The sequence below is a fragment of the Pituophis catenifer genome, unplaced genomic scaffold (genome assembly GCF_029215685.1).
Source record: "Pituophis catenifer annectens isolate HBS135680 unplaced genomic scaffold, rPitCat1.0.hap2 SCAF_4, whole genome shotgun sequence".
NCBI classification, from domain to species: Eukaryota; Metazoa; Chordata; class Lepidosauria; order Squamata; family Colubridae; genus Pituophis; species Pituophis catenifer.
In genome coordinates, this window is record NW_027256884.1 from 32,941,874 (window position 1) to 32,964,734 (window position 22,861).

The following is a 22,861-nucleotide window of genomic DNA, read 5'->3' on the forward strand; positions in this document are numbered from 1 at the left end:
CAAATAAAAGGTAATAATAACGCAGGGGTGGGGTGGGCAGAACCGGTTCAGTGATGTCATAGCGTCACCGCTATCAGCTCGGCGGAACCGGGCAGATCCCACCACTGGCCCAGACAGCCACTTTGCTCAATATCTTCTGTCATTTTGCTGACTCCACTATTTCTTTGCAACCTCCTGAAAAAGCTGTTATGTGGATTAGGGTTTTTCTATGGAACCAAATGAGATGCAATAAAAGGATATGGACAGAATGAGGGTTCAACCATGGTCCCTCTTTTATCCAGCAGCTTCAGGATCCCCAAGAATTTCCATGAATGGAAGAAGCTCTTCCTATTCTTGGAAAGGACAATCTAAGTTCAGTTTAATATATAAAATTATCCATGAAAAGACTACAATAAAAAAAAAGTCAAAGTAGTTCAAAAATATCTTTTTTCAAAGAATAACACTGCCAATATAAATAATGATTTTAAATTGTAATTTTATTACATTAAAATGATGCATAAGGATATTTCGGAGTGGTCACTGTAACATGACAATAAAAAAATAAACACATATAAAGGATAAAACAAATCTTTTTGTGACCCTTATAAGACCCAGCCTATGTATAGAAAATATCAGAAAAAACAAATTAGTGTCTGAGATTGAGTTCAATAACTGGGCTTTTTCTAACATAAAGAAATCAGAAAAAAAAAATTCTGTTCAATAATGATTCAGAAGAGGTTTTTTGGAATGCATTTGAGCAAAGGCACAGAATCTCTTTAAAGCAGCTGTGTCTTTTAATGTGCCTCTTTAAAGCAGCTGCGTGTTTTCAGGTTCTTATAAAGATATACTTTAAATATTACTTTAAAGATATACTTTAAATATTTGTGCATTGAAGGATGTATTTGAAATAAGTTTCAAAAGTTGCACATTTCTATTATTGCGTAACCTGAAATGGTCTGAAGAAAAGGCGGCTTCTTCTAAGGATGTCTCACATAGCAACAGTCTTCAGATACTCTACATTCAGGTTTGGGGCATTTCCAACACTGACAAAAGAGCTCTTGGAAACTCAGCTAAGAATCAATGCTTTCTTTTCATAGGCCAATAAAAATCTTTTCAGCTACTAACAGCCTCCACAAAACAGTTAAACGTGTATTTAATGAAAGGACATACCATTGACCTCAATGGTTATACAATATTTTCTCATTGTATTGCTGCAATAAAAGTGCTGGGAAATTTGATTCTGTCAATTATCACTGAAACCTTGGGGTCAAGCATTATGAGGAAGAAAATGAGCATCTCTAGAGAAAGCCCAGCTGCCCAGGTAAAAGAATATTCTGATTCTTTCTGTACTGTCCTAGTGATCAACCTGCAGGTCATCAGACATTTAACTCCATTCCTTTGGCTCCAGTTAACTTTCAAAACTTTGTGCCATGATTTTGTCATGGTTTCTAAACAAAGCTGGATGCATTAAACTTCTGGGAAACTCTGCAATGCACATATTTTATCTCTTTACTGCTCCCCAAACAAACCAAGAAAATGGGCTGAAATATGGCCCCTCATTGTCATGCTTCAAACATTATGGAAGGGAAGAAAAATCAAAATGTGGTTTCTGCCCACAGATTGCCTGCCCTGCCCTAGTGGATGCAAGATAACTTATGCAAAATGATACTTTATTATATCCAATATGATACTATTCAGCTTTGGTGGCATTGATTTCAATGTAAGAATAGTGTATTGTGGGGTGCTGTCTTTTGGGCTGAAGACCAGTGTAAAACAGATAAAGTACTTAAAGGTTAGCAATCCAGCACTATAAAACGGACAATTCCTATTAAAGCAATTCTAACTGATGTAGTATTCTGAAGACTGGTACAACTGAGACACCGATTGTGGCAATTCCCCTTCCACATTTTGTTAATTCATGTAACATAAACAAGCCACTGGAAACAACATTTTATAAAATGCAGCCTTCTAGTAACTTGCATTTTCAATATTTTCAATAGGGTTGTTTTTTATAAATCCCAAATTAAACAGAATTGAGTTGAGGTTAATGCACAAGAATGTGTGATCTGGATGTGCTGTCCTCAGTAGTTCTTGAATCATCAGATGGAGAGTAAACAGCTCAAACATCTTCTTATTACTCCTGCAATATATTTTGAAAAATATACAATTAAAAAAGTCAGTTCAATTAACGTTTGATTCTGAAATTTCAAATTTCAACAATTAAAATAAACAGCATTTGCTATTATTCATACATATTTTATGTGGTCATTTTTAATAAAAATTTAAATTTATATACACTCTCAGCAACTCTAGATTTTTGTTTTTACAACCTGTAAAATAAATTTCATAGGATGCATGAAGGATACCTCTTTTAACTAAAATGACTCGTAGTTATAACACTATGATATCTGCAAGATGTGGTATTCATTATTGCAAAAAAGGGAGTAGAAAAATAGGCACAAACAAGTTAGAAAAACCATCAAAATCCATTATTTCTATATTTTACTACTAAAGTATGCTTAGATTACATTACTGATCTTTACCCACTAACCCTCTTTCGCTAGCACCAATCTAAGTCTTTCTTTAGTGGTTTATAATTGGATCTACCCTATTTTATTTGGTTGATTGTTATCTAGTTCAGTTATTGCATCCATGTTTTTTCTATTCATTTTCCCACGAATCTCCCAAGCTATTGAAATCCTGGGTTGCGCCGATTCCAACAAACACATATCAATCCTGAGGAAAGTATTTTGAGGTTGGAAGACTTACTTGATTTTTGAAAGTTTTTGAAGCAGAATGCTGAGTTTCTCCAGGAGCTGAATATCAAGATTAGAACTGCGAAGCAGCACTGAACAAGTCCGGAAAAAGAGTTCATTACTACAAGTTTCCAGAAAACGATTCAAATACCCTGCAAAATAAAGTGCTCAATAAATATAAGGAGCGCAGCAATCATAATTGGTGTGTATAATTGTAAGGCACGTTATATCCAAACACCTTCAACTTGGGGATTCAGCAATCTATCAAACTTTCTAAGTTCAAATTTCAGCAGATATTACAAAACTGATGATGTGTTGTATTAAGTGGTGTTGATTCAAGTTTTTGCTTGAAAATCATTAGACTCCATTCCAGAAGAATTTAAATTCTCAAAGAGCAAATCTCTCATGCCCTTAATTCATACATACAATTAGCTGGGGGGAGGGGGAAAGAAATGATATTACAGCAGAAGTAATTCTACAATTCTTTTCAAGTTTCATGATCCTTAATGAATACTGGAAAATATACTCTCTTGCTCAAAGTCTTTGAAAGAACAATGGTATGGTAACTCTATCTTTAATCCCTGTCCTTAAAGGGATGGTTTCTTAGAGTATTTCATCACTATCTTGACCTGCCCAGCTCCACTTTGCTATGCAGATTTTGATATTTCAGCTGACGAAGAAGAGGCATGAAAAAGTTCCCATCCATGTGCCTCACTTTTGACTTTAGAACACTGACCTACTGTCCTGATCAGCAGTTCACCAGGACACATTTTACAAACCAGGTCAATGATAATTCATGAAAAACTTAATCCTAAAGGTTTAAAAAGTGTCTTTTATATTAATCTACATATATGAAACATTCAAAAGCTTGAATGCCTCAGCTTTCTTAATAGTGGGAAAGATGGCTACCTTGTTTAGCACAGTTCTGGGTTACAACTGCTTTCTTTATGCAGTGCCTGTCTCCTCTCTTCCCACTAAACAAGCACAGAGCTGGTCTAACTGTTTGTTGTTTTGTTGGATTTCTGATATGTATTAAGTGGAAACTCATTTTAGTTCTGAGATTTCCCAACAGTATAAATAAGGCAAAAATACCAAAAAGATCAGTGTTTGCATATTCTTTGACACAATCATCAATATGGTGGTATCCTTGCAACATTATTTTTAATGAAGAAAGGTTTTATTTCTTAAGGAACTAGCTGATGTTTCATTTTTAGCAGGAAATACTAAAATGCTCTTACTATTTGTTTCCATTTCCCCTCTTAAGCAGCTTGCAGCTATCAAATTTATTATGCTACAACAATATATGTATGTCCTGCCTTTGTAAACAAAATGCTGAAAAAAAATGAGTGCAGTCCATCCTGTATAAAAGGAAAAATAAAATCCTATGAACAGGTAAGAGAAAAAGAAAGATTTTTGGCATTAAATATAGGAGCAATATTACAATCCTATTTATTTATATGCCACACACATGTACAACTGTAGATGGCTCATAATATATTCAGTAAAACACTATGAACATCAGTTGTCCTTCTTTTAGGCTTGCTCCAATCAATAAAGATTTTAAATATCAGCATGCAAAAGTCCCAATGTCTAATGAGTTTATAAAGTGCTCTAAAGGTTTCTTATCCATGCAATTGATGGTTTCAATGTAAGTGTAGATTTTCAAAGAAAATAGATTTTCAAAGGAAATATCTCCAGCCTAATATTTAGTCTATATGTACACTAAATATTGGATGTGAAAGCAAGATTCTTATTCTGCTTGTTTCCTTTGCTTCTGCTCTCCTATGTAGGGTTAAGAATATCTTCTCGATTATTTTTTTTTTGCCCCCAATTAAAAGTGTATTACCTGATTCATAATAAGACTCTTTGCCTATTCAATCTAGAAACCTCTGCTGCTCATTCTGTAGTAATAGAGATGCCAATATACAAGGTACTTTAGAGTACCTTCCATTATTACAAGATTAAGTTAGGTCAGCATCCCATCATTATCAAGTCAGAACACTACAGAAATTAATTGAATATCTACAGAAATATAGCAAATAACTGAAGAAGAACCAGCAAAGATTCAAACGCACAGCCAATCTGGGGAATGACACATGGGCCAAAAGTAAAGGACAATCAGCAAGATGGGTGGAGTTAATTTAAAAAATGATGTGGGAGACCTAAAAGGTGAGTTTGGGAACTGATTATCCTGAATTATCTATCTATATGGCCCCTAAGAAGCAACATAATCAGTCAATCAAATCCATTAAAAAAATCTTATTTAAATCATGCATGCCTACAGTCCATTGCTATTACTGAATTTTTCCAAGCTTAGCTTTGGTTTTATTCATTGTTAGTGTTATTTCTGAATAAAGTTGCAGAGTTCAATCAAAGCCAACAGTACTTTAGTACATTCAGAGGGGTGAAATCCCAACGTGTGTGAGTTCAGACAACTCAGTTCTGTTTTGGACTATAAAGAGCATCATTGCTTTAGTCATAGGCTGACCTCTGTCTTCAAATTCAATTTCAAATGTCTGCATAAGCGCACCAGCGTGCCTACCGTCCCTGTCCTACTGTGCCCATTTATTCGTACTCATTTCCTGTGTTCATGTCCATGTTTATACTTATACCTGTTTTCTCGTACATGTTTGACAAACTAAATAATAAATAAATAAAATAAAAATAAATTAGAAGAAAAAGACAATCCAAACCTCTCAGAGAGAACGTTACAGACAGGATGAGAAAGGAAAGTCTGGGACAGGAAACCTTTTAAAAAAAAGCATGCCGCTTATCCTATATAAGCTATAAAGTATTTTTTTTTCATCTCTAACTTCAAATGCCTCTGTTTAAGATAAGTTTGCACTTGCCCTTTAAAAGAATAAAGGATGGGATGGATTAACCCTTGCAGCAGTGAACACAGCTAATGCGAAGGAGAAATCATACTCACAAAATCAAGAATTCAACTCTTAGCCTTTTAAAAAATTGTGGTAAGATTGTGTAGATTCCTTTTCGTATAGGTGAGAAACAAAAAAGATGCATACCAGAGATTTAATAATTAAGAGAATGATATCTCTGTAGCTACATGGTGTTTAGTTTTAATTCTAGGTAACTACACAGATTACAACTCTTTTAACCTTTTAACAAGAGCCACCCTGAATAAAAAGCAGCAGTTGAATTCTTGTTATCTGCTGAACCATTCGTCAGTGGCACTTTGAATTAGTTACAGATCTTAGCAGGTGAACTGCTTTTGGGTCTGAAAGATTATGCTGTTCATCTTCCAAAGAAGCAGACAGAAGAGAATAAAATTATTTCCACCGAATTTCATTTACCCCAACCTTTCCTATTAGGATTTAGAATAGAAAGTCAAGTTGAAGCAAACCTTAAGAGATAAAAGTCTCACAGAATCTCTTATTCTGAGAAACTTTAACACAAGTTTTATTCTCAGTTGTCCCTCCACAAAACAAACATACGGGCAAACTTTGAGGTAGCTCCAGTACTTCTCTTCTGAACAGAATATTTAAATTGCAAGGGTAAAAGTCAAGTCATAGGTGAAGAACTTATTTTTGATGAAGGTGCAGTGCTTCAGGCACAATTTTGTGGAATGAAAGAGGGCTAGGCCAACTCTTCTCTGTATCCACCTTTCTTTTTATTTTCCTCTGCAACTTCATTTAGTTCTCTTGTGTTTAATAATTTCACATATACTACCACTTAATGCCAAAATCTGGTAATATATAAAGCAAATCCTCTGTGGTAGATGTTTAGCAAAATGCTAAATTCAAAGCTACCACATGGATTTTTTTTTTGTGCAATTGACATAAAAGAAACCTAGTCCTGACAATGTATTAAGTGTCAAAACAGCTCACTTAACATTAGGAGGCTAAAGATAAAAAAAGACAATTATTTCCTGGTTAAGATAAAACAGCATAATCACTCTAGGCAGAAATTGTGGGATGAATCCTTAGCAGTGATTTATCTCTGAAAATCAAGCTGTCTTGTTTGTATAGGAATGCAGAGTTCTTTCTTTTAATTCCACTAACTGTGAGTTTTAAATGTAGCATGATTATTCTGTTTGGCTGGAGGCACATCTGGAGATCTTACTTAATTTGATGTTAAAATATGACCAGAGACAGGAATCGTGGCATTATGAAGAATGGAATCAACAGTTGCAGGACAAAAGTGTTTACATGTGAAAGGTTAAACAATTCAATCATCCAGGTATCAATTTAAAGAGCCTTGGTGGCGCAGCAGACTAAAGCACTATTAAGTAACACCAGCTGCCTGCAATTACTGCAAGTTCAAATCTCACCAGGCTCAAGGTTGACTCAGCCTTCCATCTTTTCGAGGTAGGTAAAATGAGGACCTGGATTGTGGGGGCAATAAGCTGACTTTAAAAGAACACCGTTTTTGGGGGGGGGGGGCAAAGCCCTACTAAGCAGGTATATACAAAAATATGAAGGCTATTGCTTAACGCATTGTAAGCCGCCCTGAGTCTCCGGAGAAAGGGCGACATATAAATCGAACCAATAAATAAATAAATAAATAAATTTAAGAAGCCATTAGTTATAATTCCAATAGAAGAAACAATCCACAAAACAATATGGTTAATAAACCCACTGTGTACGTGTTTATTTCTAGAGAGCTTACACATGCTAAGTATTCAATCACCATTAGAAATCAGAAAGAATTTAAAGGCATCTTGTTACTAGAATTTGTATTTACATAAACAGGTCTATGCTGAGATCTCAGAGCTTGTTGAAAAGGTCAGCCCTACAATATTTAATTGGACATTATGCTTTCATACATCACAATTTCATACACAAATATCCAATTGGCATAAGCCTTGAAATCCCTTCTATAAAGTATAAATGTTTTAAAAAGCATTCATTTTTAAAAACTAGCTGCCTATCATATTGAACTACAGCAGGGGAAAACACATTTTCTTTTGCAGAATTTCCCATTCTGCCTAATAAAAATAATAGTAACCTTTCCCTTGCAATAATTACCATGCAATTACCACAAAATCAAATATGGAGGGCATATAAAGCAAGATAAACAATGTAAAAAGTGTATGAAAAGAACGTCGATTACTTACTAGATTCTGTTGTCATCTGAAGTAAACTGTCAATGGCATTGGAAAGGAGGCCTTTCCTTGATATTCTTAGGTGAGTCAAAATTATGGGCACAGCTTGGTAGTCCAAAAACAAGGCTTTCCCTTCCTCTGTCTTCAGATCAATGCAAAGTGAATCAAAGGCTTGTGCCAAATAATCAGCTAAAAGATGTATTTAAGTTTAAATATTACAGATGTACACCATTGTTTCTAGACATCCATACAGGCGATCACTAATGTGCATAAAATCCTGCACAATGTGCTATATCAAAGTTTTTAAATTATACTGCTTACCAAATGGATTATTAAATGAATCTGTTTGCTCATTATGTGTGTGTCAAGCAGTACATTAAGAAAATTGACTCAAAGCAAATTACACTCACAAAATCCTGTTGTTTTATTAACGACCTCAATAGCTATATAAACTTTATATTTACAGCATACCTAGGCTATTTTAAAATTAGAACCATCATATATAGCCATGATGGCGAACCTATGGCACGCGTGCCACAGGTGGCACGCAGAGCCCACTCTTCAAGCACGCCAGTCGTTGGCCCAGCCCAGATCTACCGTGCATGTGTGCATGCCTCCCGCTGGCCAGCTGATATCTGGGTGTCTGCTGCGCATGCGCGGGGTACATGGGGGGATGCATGCGTGCATGTGTGGGGGCATGGGGCGCTTGCAAGGGGGCGCAGGTTGGTGCAGGAAGCTTTCCAGGCCCAAAATGGGGCGGGGAGGCCTCACGCCCCCCCCCCCATGCCCCATTTTGGCTTCCAGGTTGGTGCAGGATGCTTTCCAGGCCCAAAATGGGGCATGGGGGTGGAGTGGGGTGCATGCACGGGGGGGGAAGCATGCACAGGGGGCACTCGAATTGCATTTTGGGGGTTCTGGCACGTGTGTGTGCATTTGCATGCGTGCGTGCACGCTTTGGGCACCCAACACCAAAAAGGTTAACCATCATTGATATATAGTAAAACAATCTTTGTCTACCCAAGGTGATGTTATTTAGTTACTATACAGCACAAAAATTTTTTGCTCTCTTCATAATGGAGAAAGTTTTGAAAGGCCAAATATTCCAAATTTTAGAACTGACCAAATGAAAAATTCATCTAATAAAGAAGTGGAACTCCAACTTCAGGAAAGCAACAAGGATTCTTCTATGACATACAGAATAGCATCAGCCCACATGGTCTCACATTTTAAGCCAACAGACTGTATGTGAAACGATTTACAATCCCAGGGTAGGCATATTGGAAACTTTGCCTACTCTGAGTCCTTTCATAAAACAGTTGGATGAAAGAAGCCTTAACAATGTGACAAAGATGACCTTACCCTAAACAAGCCACTCTCTACCATCCCCAAGCTTTTAATTTTTAATTTTCATTTTAAAAAATGTGCGAGCATATGTCTAAACAAGCTAGAGCTGATGCTAGAAAATTTGGGACAGCAGGCCAATGTTTAATTTAGAATGTCTAAAGTACAGAATCAGGGAAGAAGCCAAAAACGAGAAGGACCTAACGGACCCTTTGCTAAATGCTTCTGGTTCACAGACCATTTTAAGCAATGTTTTTTAACTATGACAACATAAAGATATTTGGACTTCACTCCCAAGATTGCAGGAGAATTCTGGGAGTTGAAATCCAGACATCTTTGAGATGCAAAGGTTGAAAACACTAAATTAAAATGATCAATGTTTAGTAATCCTCATACGGGAACAGTTTTGGGAGGGTTGCCTTTAGATTGTCCTTCGGCCTGAGAAAAAAAAAGCATGAGAACAAAATTGTAGATAGTGGAGCTTCAAAGATGAAAGAATATAGAAACTTTTTGTAGATTTCTTGTAGCATTATGATTATGATTCCATAGTCTATTTCTCTCCTTTCACCTTAACAACTAGGTTGCTCTCTATCAACATATAATAGTTTAAATATGCACCAGGATTTTCTGGTTTCTGTTTCAAGGTGGCTGGTCCTCTGGAATGGATATAATAATGTAGGGAAAAAAATCAATAGCTGTTTAGATAGTTGAAAAATGCCAACACTCATTTACTCATGAAATTCATGACTATGAATTTTTCACTGGCCATTCAAACTTATTGCTGTACTGTGCTGTGCTGTTCACCTTCAGTGAAACAAAAAATCATCCATATAGAAACTTGCTAACATCAATCTGAATATTAAAAGAAAAATAGAAATAACAGCAAAATGTTATCTTTTTTTATAATAAGTAAATAAATAAATTACCATGGTGCTCAATGTAGATTATTAGTATGTTTAAATCAATACCCTAAAACAGTAGATAGGTAACTCTACTCCCAATAAATTTTTCACTAAAAAACTTTGGCATCTTAATGCAAGCTATACTTTTTTGGGATATATTTCAAATACCGTAATATGTATGTAGGTTAATAATGTAATAGTATTTTCTTGCAAGATTATATAACTCAGAAACTGCAAAACCTTACTTAGAGTGCCCCCTACTGTATCTTTAAAGCAACAAGTTATTTACTAATTATGTATCAGTACATTTAATTTAATTTGTAATGAATGCACATTTCACAATTTCGTCTAAGAAAGGAATTTTGGCTTATTGTAAGGCTTTCTTTTTCCTATGATGGATTGAAGGCATCCTTCACTGCTCATTCTTGCTTTAACAGGCAGGATCATGGAGATCTTACATACATCTGTGGGAGGACTGACTCACTTCCAGTTCTGCACTTGAAAAGCAGAGAACTACATCATAAATATAACCTAAGAGGAGACAGTGAAAATATTCCCATTCCGCATCCTCTAATCATTCTATAAGCAACACTCCCTTGACCACATTCTCCATCTACCAAACAGAAAGCTGGCTTCAGTAAGTAATAGTCTCATTCTCCTTCAGTGAGTTATAATAAACCATCCTGCATTAAGAGCAGGAGCATTAAGAGTGACTGAAGGAGGAATGGACAACCAATTGAAGGATCTTCTGACATTGGATCACATGAAACAAAAGTAGCTAAGTGAATAAAAGATAAAACATATGGCCAGTTAGATACCAACACATGGCTCCCAAAGAACTATTGTTGGAAAAAGTACTGAAGTCTGTGACACCCAATGGATCAACAGCCAGCAGAGGCTTTCAGCCATAGCAGCTCACTGGGTAATCTCTCAGACCAATCTAGACTGGGAGGAGAGAGCATTATGCCCGAGGTAAAGGTGGGATAGAAATCTAAAAAACAAATAAGCCAGAATGACATAACCCTTAATTCATCTACAAATGACTGCTATATCACCTCCCAAGCTATGTTTATTGAAGAAAAGAAACAAAATATAATCTGAAGATTCGTGATTCTAAGGCATTAATCTGAGTTATATTTGATGCAATTGTTGAAGAGAGAGCTGAGAGATTATTTAAGCATGAAATGTAGATTCCATGATGGAAACCTGTGACTTACATATTTGAGGTTCCTACAAAAATCTCTTTGGAAGAATTACAGGATTTAAAAAAAAAAAAAACCCTTTCAAACAACCTTTCAAGGTAAACCAGCTCAAAAAACATTCACGGGAAGGATTTCAGGAATGCTACTTAATAACAAAAACTAGAAAGAATGTCCAAGTTTCTCTCTATTCCCCCCTTATACTAAATGAAATGGTGGGGTTAAATTTCTCTCATGCGTGCTTCAGTATTTGGACATGTATTCTTTTCTATAGGCCCCTCTTTAACCATTCTTTCAGATCTTCTCCAAGACTATCTCTAAATTCTTTTACAATAAAGAAAATCGAGGCCAAGGCTATACATTATGTACCGAATATTTGGATACATCCTTTGTTCAAATCTCAATAAAAAAATTTTGAGGGAAAAAGGCATGAAATCTTTTACATTAATGGCTTCTGGGAACTTTTTATTATTAATTTTTTTTAAGCCGCCCTTCTCCCCTTCAAGGTAACTCTGGGCAAGATAACTTCATGGATCAGCATCATGGATCTCCTTAGAAATGCTAAGGTGATTTGGACTGTATAGAATTATAACTTAAATCCTACAGTGGGAGCAATCCAACATCTGTACATGTAGCTTTAAGCAGTCTGCATCTGGATGGCGAAAAGCCCAGAAGTTCCTGACAGGATAAAAGGACCCGTGGGACTTCTATGGAAGGTTGGATTATCTCTATAAAGTAAGAATTTCCAAGATGCAGTTAGTAATAATTTCCTTTTGACAAAGTTTGCTCCCTCCTGACAAATTCTGTATAGATCTGACCAGAAAAAGTAAGAAAAGCACAGGAAGATTCTTAGTCTTTTTCAAAATCAGGGTTTCCACTGATATTTGAAAATAGGATATGAACTCTCTGACATGGTGTTTAATAGGAGCACAGAAATATTTCAATGGGCTGATGAAGTGTTTTGTATCCTAATGTACAGAGCTGAATCAGAGCACTTTTGATGTGTTCTGTTGAAAAGGTTTTTGCCTTGCTCAACTCCTCTATGGAAATGGCACGTTGGTTGTCTGTGAAGGCAAAAAGTGTCGATCTGAAATAGAAAAGTGAAAATCCAATGATGCTATCTCCCTTATCGCTAAGAGGTTTATGTTGCTTCCTGTACATTTCAGATGTACAGCCCTTAGCATGACTGCCATGGTTGAAGATTGACATTCAGTGGGCAGAAAATGTTCCATATGGGTACATTTGTCAAATTCATTCGGAGATGCACAGCTGAAGAACCCATCAAGTTTAAAGTCAAGTTCAAAACCAAACTCTAATGTTATTGAAAAAAATAGATTCAGCCTTGCCAATTGGAGTCAAGGCTACCTAGCCCTGAAGAATGCCATTGACAAGTATAAAACAAGTGAAAGCAATCCTGAATGTACTTGCAAGGAAAACACATGAATCAAGAGGAACCTCAATTAGGGCAGTTCAGCTTCATTTACACCTGCATAAGGAAGGATGAAAGAATGTTGGGTAGATATGGTCTGCTCACCATAGAATTCAGAGCTAAAAACACCTCTATAGCAGCTCGAATTTTGACAGTATGTAACTTAGACTCTAGGCAAGATCTAATAATAGCTACCATCTTTATCTCCTGAATTCATGCATATTATTTGGACTGATTGTGGGAAACCTAAGTTAGACCATTGCTACTGCTTAATCCACTGCAATTCAGACAGAAACTTTGGGTGTGATTTATGACAGCCAGAGCAATTACAGTCTGTGTGGGATTTTTTTGCCAGAATTGAGTCAAAAAGAAATTGCCTTTCTATACAGCAAGAGACAGCTGCAAATGAAAGGGCAAGTTATACAGCTCCTTGGAGAGAAACAAACTTGGGGTGGGAGGTCTCCCAGCATTAGCTTATTAAAATAGCAATAAAGTTTCAATCTCTAGAATAACTTATATTTGAACAGTAAATTTTATTTGGAATTCACATCCATTTCAAGACCATTTTAGACTATAATTTACATTTATAATTTTCAATTTGTGAAAATTGAAAATTTGGATTTTGGAATTTATTTCTTGACATTACCATATGAAATACATATAATTTTATAGTATTGACTTAATGTATTATTCATTATCTAGTTTTTTTCCTTTTTCTAATAATTTGAATTGTGTTAACCAAGTACTTCCAAGGTTTAATAATTAGTCACATTTTGATTACTACTGTAAAACATTTATTCTGCATCGCTTCAAAGCACTCATTCCAAATTCATTAACACAACCTTAATGATTGAAGATTTTTCTCATAAGCTTATCTTTCTCTGGTTGATGTAACTTTGAAAAGGAAACCAAACTAGTGTGTCCGTGTATATGTGTGTGTGAGGGATGGGGAGGTCTTTGATCCAGCAGTAATTCTTAGTGATTCCCTGGACAAACCCCTAAAGTTTTCTGGATGAGATTTTCAGAAGTGGTTTACCACTGTTTCCTTCTTAGGGTTGAAAGACAGTGACTGGCTCAAGGTCACTCAGCTGACTTTGTGTTTAAGCTGGGACTAGAACTCTTGGTTTCTCAGCTGGTGGATCTCTATGGTAAGGATCTAGGAATACTTCTTTTTTTAAAATGAGAGTCCAGTCTCCCTTTCACTGGAGGGATGATCCATTATTTTTGTTTGTGGACATCTCTAGGAAGGCAGGAGGAAGATTTGCGCTTGGAGTGAACTTGAGAGAGTTGCCAGTTTGGTTGAGTCTTATGCCCCTTCCAATATGATCAGTTCCACTGGGGAAGGCTGGGGACTCAACTAAATCAGGTGGCTCAACCTGTTACTGGGCTTCTACAAGTGGTGGCTGATTACTGTTGACTGTCTTAGAAATGCAGGATATCCCCCAAATGTGTTGTTCTTTCTGAACTTCATCTGCACATAACTCTTAGGCCGTTGGCTCCTGAATTGCAAAATTTGAACCCATCAAGCTCTCAAATTCAGATTCTTTTTTAAAATGTTTTTAAAAACATTTTATTACTGTTTTAATTACAGTAATAAAAATGAATGCAAACTAAACTCAGTGAAAGGAAAGTAAAAAGAGGGAGTAAAAAGTACAAAGAAAAAAGTGAAATAAAGAAAAAAGAAATATATAAAAATTTCCAATCTTCATCACAGCAAGTAAAGTACACATAGTCCTTGATTTACAACCACAATTGAGCCCAAAATTTCTGTTGCTAAGCAAGGAAGTTGTTAACTGAATTTTGCCCATTTTACGATCTTTCTTGCCAACTGCAGCTGTTGCTAGTAACACGGTTAAGTGAACCTGGCTTCCCCACTGACTTTGTCAGAAGATTGCAAAAGATGATCACATGACCCCAGGGCACCTCAACCGTCAAAAATAAATGCCAGTTGCCAAGGATCCAAATTTTGATCCATCGGGATGCTGCGATAGTTGTGTTAAAACAGTCAGAAGTCACTTTTTCAGTGCCTTTGTAACTTTGAATGGTGACTAACTAATGGCTGTAAATCGTGGACTATCTGTATAAACAGGTTTGGTAGTTGTTCACTCTCTATAAAGTTAAACAGATATCTCTTCATCCCAGATCCCATCCCTTATCCTTTATCTATAAGAAAATCCATAAAACATCAATTTTTCAGTTCGGGTGTCAGCAAAAATTCTGTAAAGGTTGCACCAGGATTTTATAAGAACTTGTCTTATTTTAACCTAGATGAAATAAACCAACTTTGTATTTCTTCCTTTTATTGGTTAAAATCTTAATCTTTAATCCATTCAATTATTGTCATAGGGTTTGATCTCTCTTCAATTCTTCTTTGTCCCATTGCATTGCTGCTTCTTGTAAATCCAATAAAAAGACATTATCCAGGCCATTCTCTTGGTTTATTATTTGTATTTCCTTTTAAATTTGTAAAACTTCAGCTGGCTTCTTTTGGTTGAGTTACGACAGCCTGTTTGCACCACCGCACAGCCACATAATCACAATCGGGTGCTTGACAAACAGCTTGTGTTTATGATAGAATAAGCACTGCATTCTGCCTCCTTCCTTCTTTGCCGATTTTTGAAGGTAGTTTTTTTGCCAATTTTCAGCAAAAATGCCTATTGGGGGAGCTGGATCTGTTTAAGAATCTGCATGATTTAATAAGCGCCCAAAAAATTATAGTAAAAGCGAGTCTGACTGGAATTACAATCCCACTGATTTACAATAGAAATTATGGACCCAATTGTGGTCATAAATCAAGAATAATCTGTAGGCAGTAAAGAGTCCTTATTTGAGTCATTCTCTTATCACTTGTATTTCCATTTAAAATACCTTCCCTTTTTTAACCAATATTTCTCTTTTTTTTTCTGAATCAAACATGATTCATTTCACGTATTTCATTCCTTTAGTAAACATCCTTTAGATGTTTATGCTATGAAAGCAGACATTGTTATTGATATTGTGGCTGCTAATTTCTGGTCCTATCCGTGAAAAACTCCTTTAGTATTTCAAATGCTGCAGTGTGTCGTTTTGCAGATCCTAATCTTCTGACAACAAGAAAAACTATTGTATGGTCAACCAAACTACCATTTATGGTCATCAGAGATTGAGATAACAGGAAATGCATATATTATAGCCAGTATTTCATTTCCAGGGTGGTTCAGGATAACAGGTTATAGGAGTCTTTGCACATACAACATAAAGAAGGATGGTTTTAAGTTGCACACATTGCCAAGATGTAAATTGAGTTGATGTGTACTCTGATGCCACTCTGTGAGATACCCCCAAGAAGGAAAAGGAAGATGGATAATGTATGCAACAACTGGAATGAAAGCTACTGGGATCCCTTTGTCTAATGAGATCACAACCATCAGAAGATATTCAAATATGTTTCTGGAGAGAGGCAGTTTCTGCCCTTGGTTTCCATCATGGTCCTTGCTGACAACATTGAAGAATGTAACTTTCAAAGAATTGTTCAAATCAAAAATAGGATCCTAACCAGTGGTGAGTGGAATCTAAGAATTTTGTGGTCGTGCCTGAAGCAGCAAGTGAGAGGAGCAAACCTAATAAAGGATAGCCTCTACCAACACTGTAGGAAAAATACTTGATTCTGTACCTTAAATATTTAAAATATTACTTGTAGGAACCAACAACTTTTAAAAAGTTTTCTAAAAACACAAACAATTTTCCTAGATTTCTAATGTTTAATATTTTCAAAAATATTTATAAAGCTTACCTTGTGTGACCACTTTGATTATAATTAATGTTGATACAACTCGTAAAGATAAACTACAACTTTTAAAGAAAGATGCAGCCTTGGGCTTGGAATCAGTAGCATGTTCAGAAGAATTGTATTGACTTTCCTTAGGGACAACACCTTTAAATAAGTCTTCACCCAGCCGTCTCATGGTTGAGGTCATTGCTGCATGCTATTTATGCAAGCAATAAAAAGTAGGATGTGATTATAGTATTCTGTGTTATGTATTGTCATAATATATTTATTCTATATACATCTTACTGTAATATATTATAGACAAATATTATCAACACTGCAATCTGACCATTTAAAATATGCAATGTACTTCAAAACCAGTTATCTCAGAAGATAAATACTTAATGTAATAAATCATTTAATAAGTTTGACACTTTGGTTAATATTCAGAGTTAGAAGCGAAGGCTTAACAGTTTGATTAGGTTTGGTTTTGGAAATGCTCTAATATCTGCCTATTACAAATCTGTAATGAAGATACATTGTTCCATAATGATTAATTATAAGATTGATATGAATTTGCATCAAAGCAGAAAAACAGAAAGAGATCACATTAGCTGGAGACCAGTAAAAAATTTATATAAATTTGTATAAAGAGAACTGCAATTTTACAAAATAATGTGTCCAGATCTAGAATTCTAGTGGTCTCTGAAGATGGTTTCACAAAAGAACTGTGTCTTAAAAGAAAAATTGTGGAATATAACTATATTAATATTAAAATGATTTACCTATGATTAAATATTTAACCATTTTATTATTTATTACATTTATGTGCCGCCCATTACGTCTAGAAGCAGGTTAAAATTTAGATTAAGCAGTGCCATAAAAAGTGAGGTTTTTTTTGTTCAGAGAAACATCCTTAGTGAAAATCACATTTCCTGCATGAAACTGTATTTTACCTGCGTATTTCCATTTAACTGCCTTATAGCCCAGTAAATGCACTTAACCACAGGGAAGTGCAAGTTAGGATTTACAAAGGGCAACCACTGAAGTTGTTCCACAACTAGAGGCAAAAGCTGCAAAACACAAACAGAAAATTGCAATTATTTTCCGAATCATAGTCTTATAAATAGATTGTATTTGGAAGCTGGTTCTTACGCTTCTAATATAAAAATTAAAATTATCAAAAGTTAAATATTAATATGCAGAAATATATCTCAAACTATGAATTACAGAAATGCAATGTTAATTTTTTTCTCACTAATTTTTCCTGCTTTTTTCCTTGCAAACCTTCCAAAACCAGGTTGGAGTTCCAGCCCTCCCAACCCTTCTGTTTGGCTGATCCAGGTGCTAGGATTGTGCTGGAACTTGATTAGCCAAACAAACAAACAAACAAATAAACAAACAAAAAACATGTTTCCATATGTTTGAACTTTAAATACTTTAATTTTATTCAAGCACTAACAAATTGCCTAAAAATGGTTAATTCTGCCTTTTTAAGGGAAATTATATCAATCGAAAGATCTGTAACGCTACTTTTACTAGCAAATTCTAACCTAATGGTTTGCCCTTGCCTTGAGCCCTGGAATTTGGCTATGGTCATCTATCCAAGAATTAACCTGGACTTTCTGAGATCAACTGCCGTGTTTCCCCAAAAATAAGACCCTGTCTTACATTTTTTTCTGATCAACGAAATAAGTGCTTGGCCTTATTTTCAGGGCGGTCTTATTATTTTGGGGCACGTGGAGCAAGATGGGACTCCTCTTGCCGTCTTACCTGATTTCCAGCTCTGCATTTAAATATTTTCAGGGAGGGCTTATTTTCGGGGGAGGCTTATTTTAGCGCATGCACTCAAAAGCCCAATTGGGCTTATTATCAGGGGATGTCTTATTTTCAGGGAAACAGAGTATCACTTATCTTGGCTACAAACTGCTATTCAGGGCAACGTTGTAGGGGCATAAATAGCATATAGTCTTTTGGCCAGACAGTATTTTGCATAATGAATGCCATTTAGATCTGGATTTGTTTACGATGGCTGTTGATATAGCACTATCATTATGGAATGAGGGTATTCCTCATGCAGGGAAGTTTTACATCCTCTTTGAGATTCCTGTACTAGGAACACAAGCTGGATTGTAAAGTTAACAGAATCCTGTTAATAAAATCTGTACTGCAGCTAACACTTAATTTTTTGAGAGATAGTATATTTGGCATTATGATGCCATTAACAGGTTTTAAATATTTTCAGTATGCAGCTTGACTGAGAAAATCTCTTTAAGAAAAACCCTTACTAAACTCATTCTTCTGGTATTATCACAACTTTTCTATTACAGAAGAACACAGGAAGAAGCTTACTTGGGCCTGTGTGGAATGGATGGTGCAAGGCTATGCATGCTGAATTAGAAACAAGTTCCACTGCAACCATTTGGGTTACTTTCAGGCAAGCAAGTTTAGCACTGTAGCTAACAGACATACATGAGCACTTTTGTTTTGTAATCTTCTATCTTAAGTAACCATTGTCTCTAGTTTAAAAAAATTATTAAATGATAACCACATCAGAATTAATTTATCCAAGCTGGATGGATGAAATTCAAATCACAAGGAACCAGGTATGTTAGTTAGAAGGGATCCATATCATGAAACGTATCTTTATACCAAACATTCATCTGAAGTTATGAGCCCATAAACATGGATCCCTTGTTTTAGATAACAGGCTTTCTAATGAAAATAAAATGAAAAAGAGCTTGGGATCTAGAATATCAAATCATTCTATTTAATCAGCAGATCACTTTAATGTACCAGTACTGAACATATAAATGATACCAATGTACCTTTTTATTACATTAAGTTGGAAAAAATTCTACCTTGACACATTTCTCCTGTATATAGTTTCTGCTGGAAACAAGTGTGTCTGTTATCTTGTGAATGTTTTCTTTGTCTTCATCAACAATCAATTTGCATAGGTGCTGCTCTGAGATCCAGTCCATTAATATTGTTAACAAGTTATAGACATGTGAATTAAGTGGTAACTGCAAAAAAATAAGATACAGAAAGAAGAACTGAAAATATGTTTACTATAATTATATTGACAGGACGTACCAATTTGAATGTTTGGCTGTGCAACACATACCCAGTTTGGGTCACCTGTTCCCAAAGTGCATGATAATCATGGCTGGTACTGGTAAGAAAGTGAGAAGGAAGGAAAATTCTCTTCCAACTTCATATGCATGGATAATACATCCTGTAATACTGAAAGTATTATATAGCTACAACTGGCCCTTCTTTTCCTGTGGGCAGCTCTACCCCGTTTCCCTGAAAATAAGACATCCCCTGATAATAAGCCCAATCGGGCTTTTGAGCGCATGCGCCAAAATAAGCCTCCCCCCAAGAAATAAGCCCTCCTCGAAAATATTTAAACGCAGAGCTGGAAATCAGGTAAGATGGCAAGAGGAGCCCCATCTTGCTCCATGCGCCCCAAAATAATAAGACCTCTCTGAAAATAAGGCAAAGCGCTTATTTTGGGGTTCAAAAAATATAAGACGGTTTTATTTTCGGGGAAACAAGGTACTTGTACTTATGATGGCTATTGGGAGCAGAATTTCTGTTGCTAAGTAATACAGTTTTTAAGTGTGATACCACATGACCACATCACTTAGTGACAGTAATTCCAACAATCCCCAATTGCCATTGTAACTCCAGGACTATAAGATCTTAAAGAGGCAAGAGGCAGGAGCCCCAGGCTAGCTGGTCAGTGTTTCAGAGTGTGTGATGATATGTGGGAAAGACTAGAGGAAGGGTAGCACTCTTAGACCTGCAAGATTTTGTCAATACAGCTTTACAATAAAGTAGAATTCACACATTAGGCTGAACCATTGCTTCTTTTTAATTTCATAGTAAAAATTCTTTTTACTTGCTATTTATAATATCCCTCAACTTATATTTATATTTCTTCTGACATACCCAATCTTCTATACACTAAAAGGGGCAGAAATGCTTATGTCTTGCAAAACAACACAAACTACTTACTACTGTTCTACCAGTATCTGCATGTCACAAATTCAACTACCCATTGTATTATCTTTAATACCGTCTCCCAAGGAACTTACATTCATCTACTTGCTCTAATTTTTCATCACTAATGAGCAATCATTCCCTCTATTCGCTTGTCAAGCACGTTTATCTAGGTATTTTGATACATTGTTTGTCACAAGTAAATGCCTTATTCTTCATTATGTAAATAGTACATGACCGGGGTATCAGGGGTTAACTTATTCTTCACTACTTAATATATTCATATTTAACCACTCCCATATCTAGCTCCACCCTATGTATATATAAGGAGCTGTATGCATTCTCTCAGCGCTTCTATCTGTGATTATTCAGTGAATATAGAATGCCTTCTGTAAATAAACAGTGCTTTATTTGAATATCTAACTCTTAATTCATTTATTGAGTCTGATCCTGAAAATATCGCAACAATTTGGTAGCAGAGGATGGTTGAATTGACTCAATAAAACTTTAAATATGTCTGAGAGAGAAAACTCCAGAAACAAAAGAGAAAGGCCCAACACCAGGGCATACAGCAAAGAAATGGAAGCAGATCAAGAAATGATCGATGAATCCACGACTGCAATATCGAGAGAATCTGAAGACTGCACTACAGACAACGAAGAAATAATGGATGAAACTGATGACCAAGAAGAAAACGAAATAGAAAACAACGAACTCAGGTCAGAGATACTAAAACTCTTAAAAAGCCAAAAGAACAATGAAAATCTCATCGCGAACCTCCAAGACATATTAAAAAACAACGGAGCAGCGAGAGAGAAACACATCGTTACAGATGAACCTAAAGATTCAAAAACGGTGAGCGATCTGCCTGCAGATAAAAATACAGCGAAAAAGAAAACTAACAGTCCCGCGCAAAATTTCGAATGGCAGCCATCTTGGTTTCAACAGACCCCTAAGATGAGCGAAGCAGAGCCAATCCGAAAACAGGATTCAAAATATCTGGCGCGAAAAGCCTTACTCGATGCAAGAAATGAAAGGGAGAAAATTTACACCTCAGAAGAATCAGACACAGAAATCGAAGACGCTTCAATAGAAATGCAAATAAAATCAGCAATAAAAACGCTCTTTGCAACATTTGGACCAAAATTGAAAATCACAAAAGAATCAACAAAAGACAACAGTCAAAAAATAAAGAAAAGACAAGCAAGCAAGCAAACATCTCAGAATCTACCCGCTTCTATCCAAACGACGAGAGCTCCGACGCCTGAACCCAGAGAGCCCTGCAGATACCACCCCGCACCACAGACGATCCCAGGGGCCAGCGTTCTCAATAAAAGAAAGCGAGCGCCAGCTACCACCAGGACTCCCAAGATCGAGCCGGAGACCGATTCCTCGGAGGAGGAGCGATGCGGGGGAGCTGCAGCGGCGAGAACCTCTCACGACGGCTTCAGGAGCGAAATGAACAACGCGCATGTGCAAGACTACGCAGACAGCTTCGGAGGACATGAGGAACGGAGAGAACCATTCAGACTCGTTGCAAGCATACCCACGCCATTCTGCAACTATCAACATTTACAAGATCACGGACTACCCCCAGTTGTAAGTAATGGATCTAACAATATTGGGAATTTACCCAATGATTTCCCAAAACTGAGAATAGATGGTATTAATTTGCAAGAGTGGTGTCAACAGCTCCAGGTTGTCTTTCTAAAAGAAAACTTATTATTTTTTATTACTAACCCCCCAAAAAGACCTTGGACTCTAAAATTGGACTGCCTACACCATAGAGCATTTTTCTTATTAATTTCCAGTATATCTCCTGCCATGTACCATAGTATTAAGCAAAATCTGACTGTCTCAGAAATTATTCAATGCATGTTTAAATTGTTTCACAGTGAAAGTGTAGCCACTACAACAAGAATGTCTAAAGATTTCTTCTCAGCTAGGATAAAGCCAGGGGTTACCATAAGTGAACATTTAATATCCTTAAACAAAATCAGAGCAGAACTGCATTTAAGGGGGGAGATAATTTCAGATCAAACAATGAAGAGTGTTATCATTAACTCATTAGACCCATCGTGGGATAACTATATATCACATTTAGACACAATCAATTTAGGATATTTATCCATAGAAAATCTATCTAATAAGCTAATAGCTGAAGATAATTCAAGGAGGAGTCGTTGTAACAACCACATGGAACATAAACAATATAAGAAGGTAGCATTTCAAGAAAGATATCATGATCCAATTGGATGCCACAACTGTGGATCCAAGGAACATAATAGGAGAGATTGTCCTAAATTCCTTAGGGAAAGACAAAAATCAAACCATAGAAATAGATACCACAACAGACAGTCATCCATTGATAGACATAGATATAGAAGTCCACCTAACTATAGAGAACATAGAGGGGGCAAGGATAATTCAAAGGATA

The 22,861-nt window shown here is 36.1% G+C and overlaps 1 protein-coding gene across 1 annotated transcript in view; it reads right to left on the minus strand.

The window, feature by feature from the left end:
- Positions 1–585: 585 nt before the first annotated feature.
- Positions 586–22,861, minus strand: part of CCDC138 (coiled-coil domain containing 138) — a 35,918-nt gene continuing 13,642 nt past the window's right edge. Inside the window, exons 10-15 of the mRNA XM_070943190.1 lie at positions 19,278–19,442; positions 17,373–17,489; positions 16,441–16,633; positions 7,810–7,986; positions 2,749–2,887; positions 586–2,119 (exon numbers count right to left, since the gene is read on the minus strand). Coding sequence (XP_070799291.1) covers positions 1,948–2,119; positions 2,749–2,887; positions 7,810–7,986; positions 16,441–16,633; positions 17,373–17,489; positions 19,278–19,442 — 963 coding nt within the window. The 3' untranslated portion in view covers positions 586–1,947. The remainder of the gene's footprint in view (positions 2,120–2,748; positions 2,888–7,809; positions 7,987–16,440; positions 16,634–17,372; positions 17,490–19,277; positions 19,443–22,861) is intronic.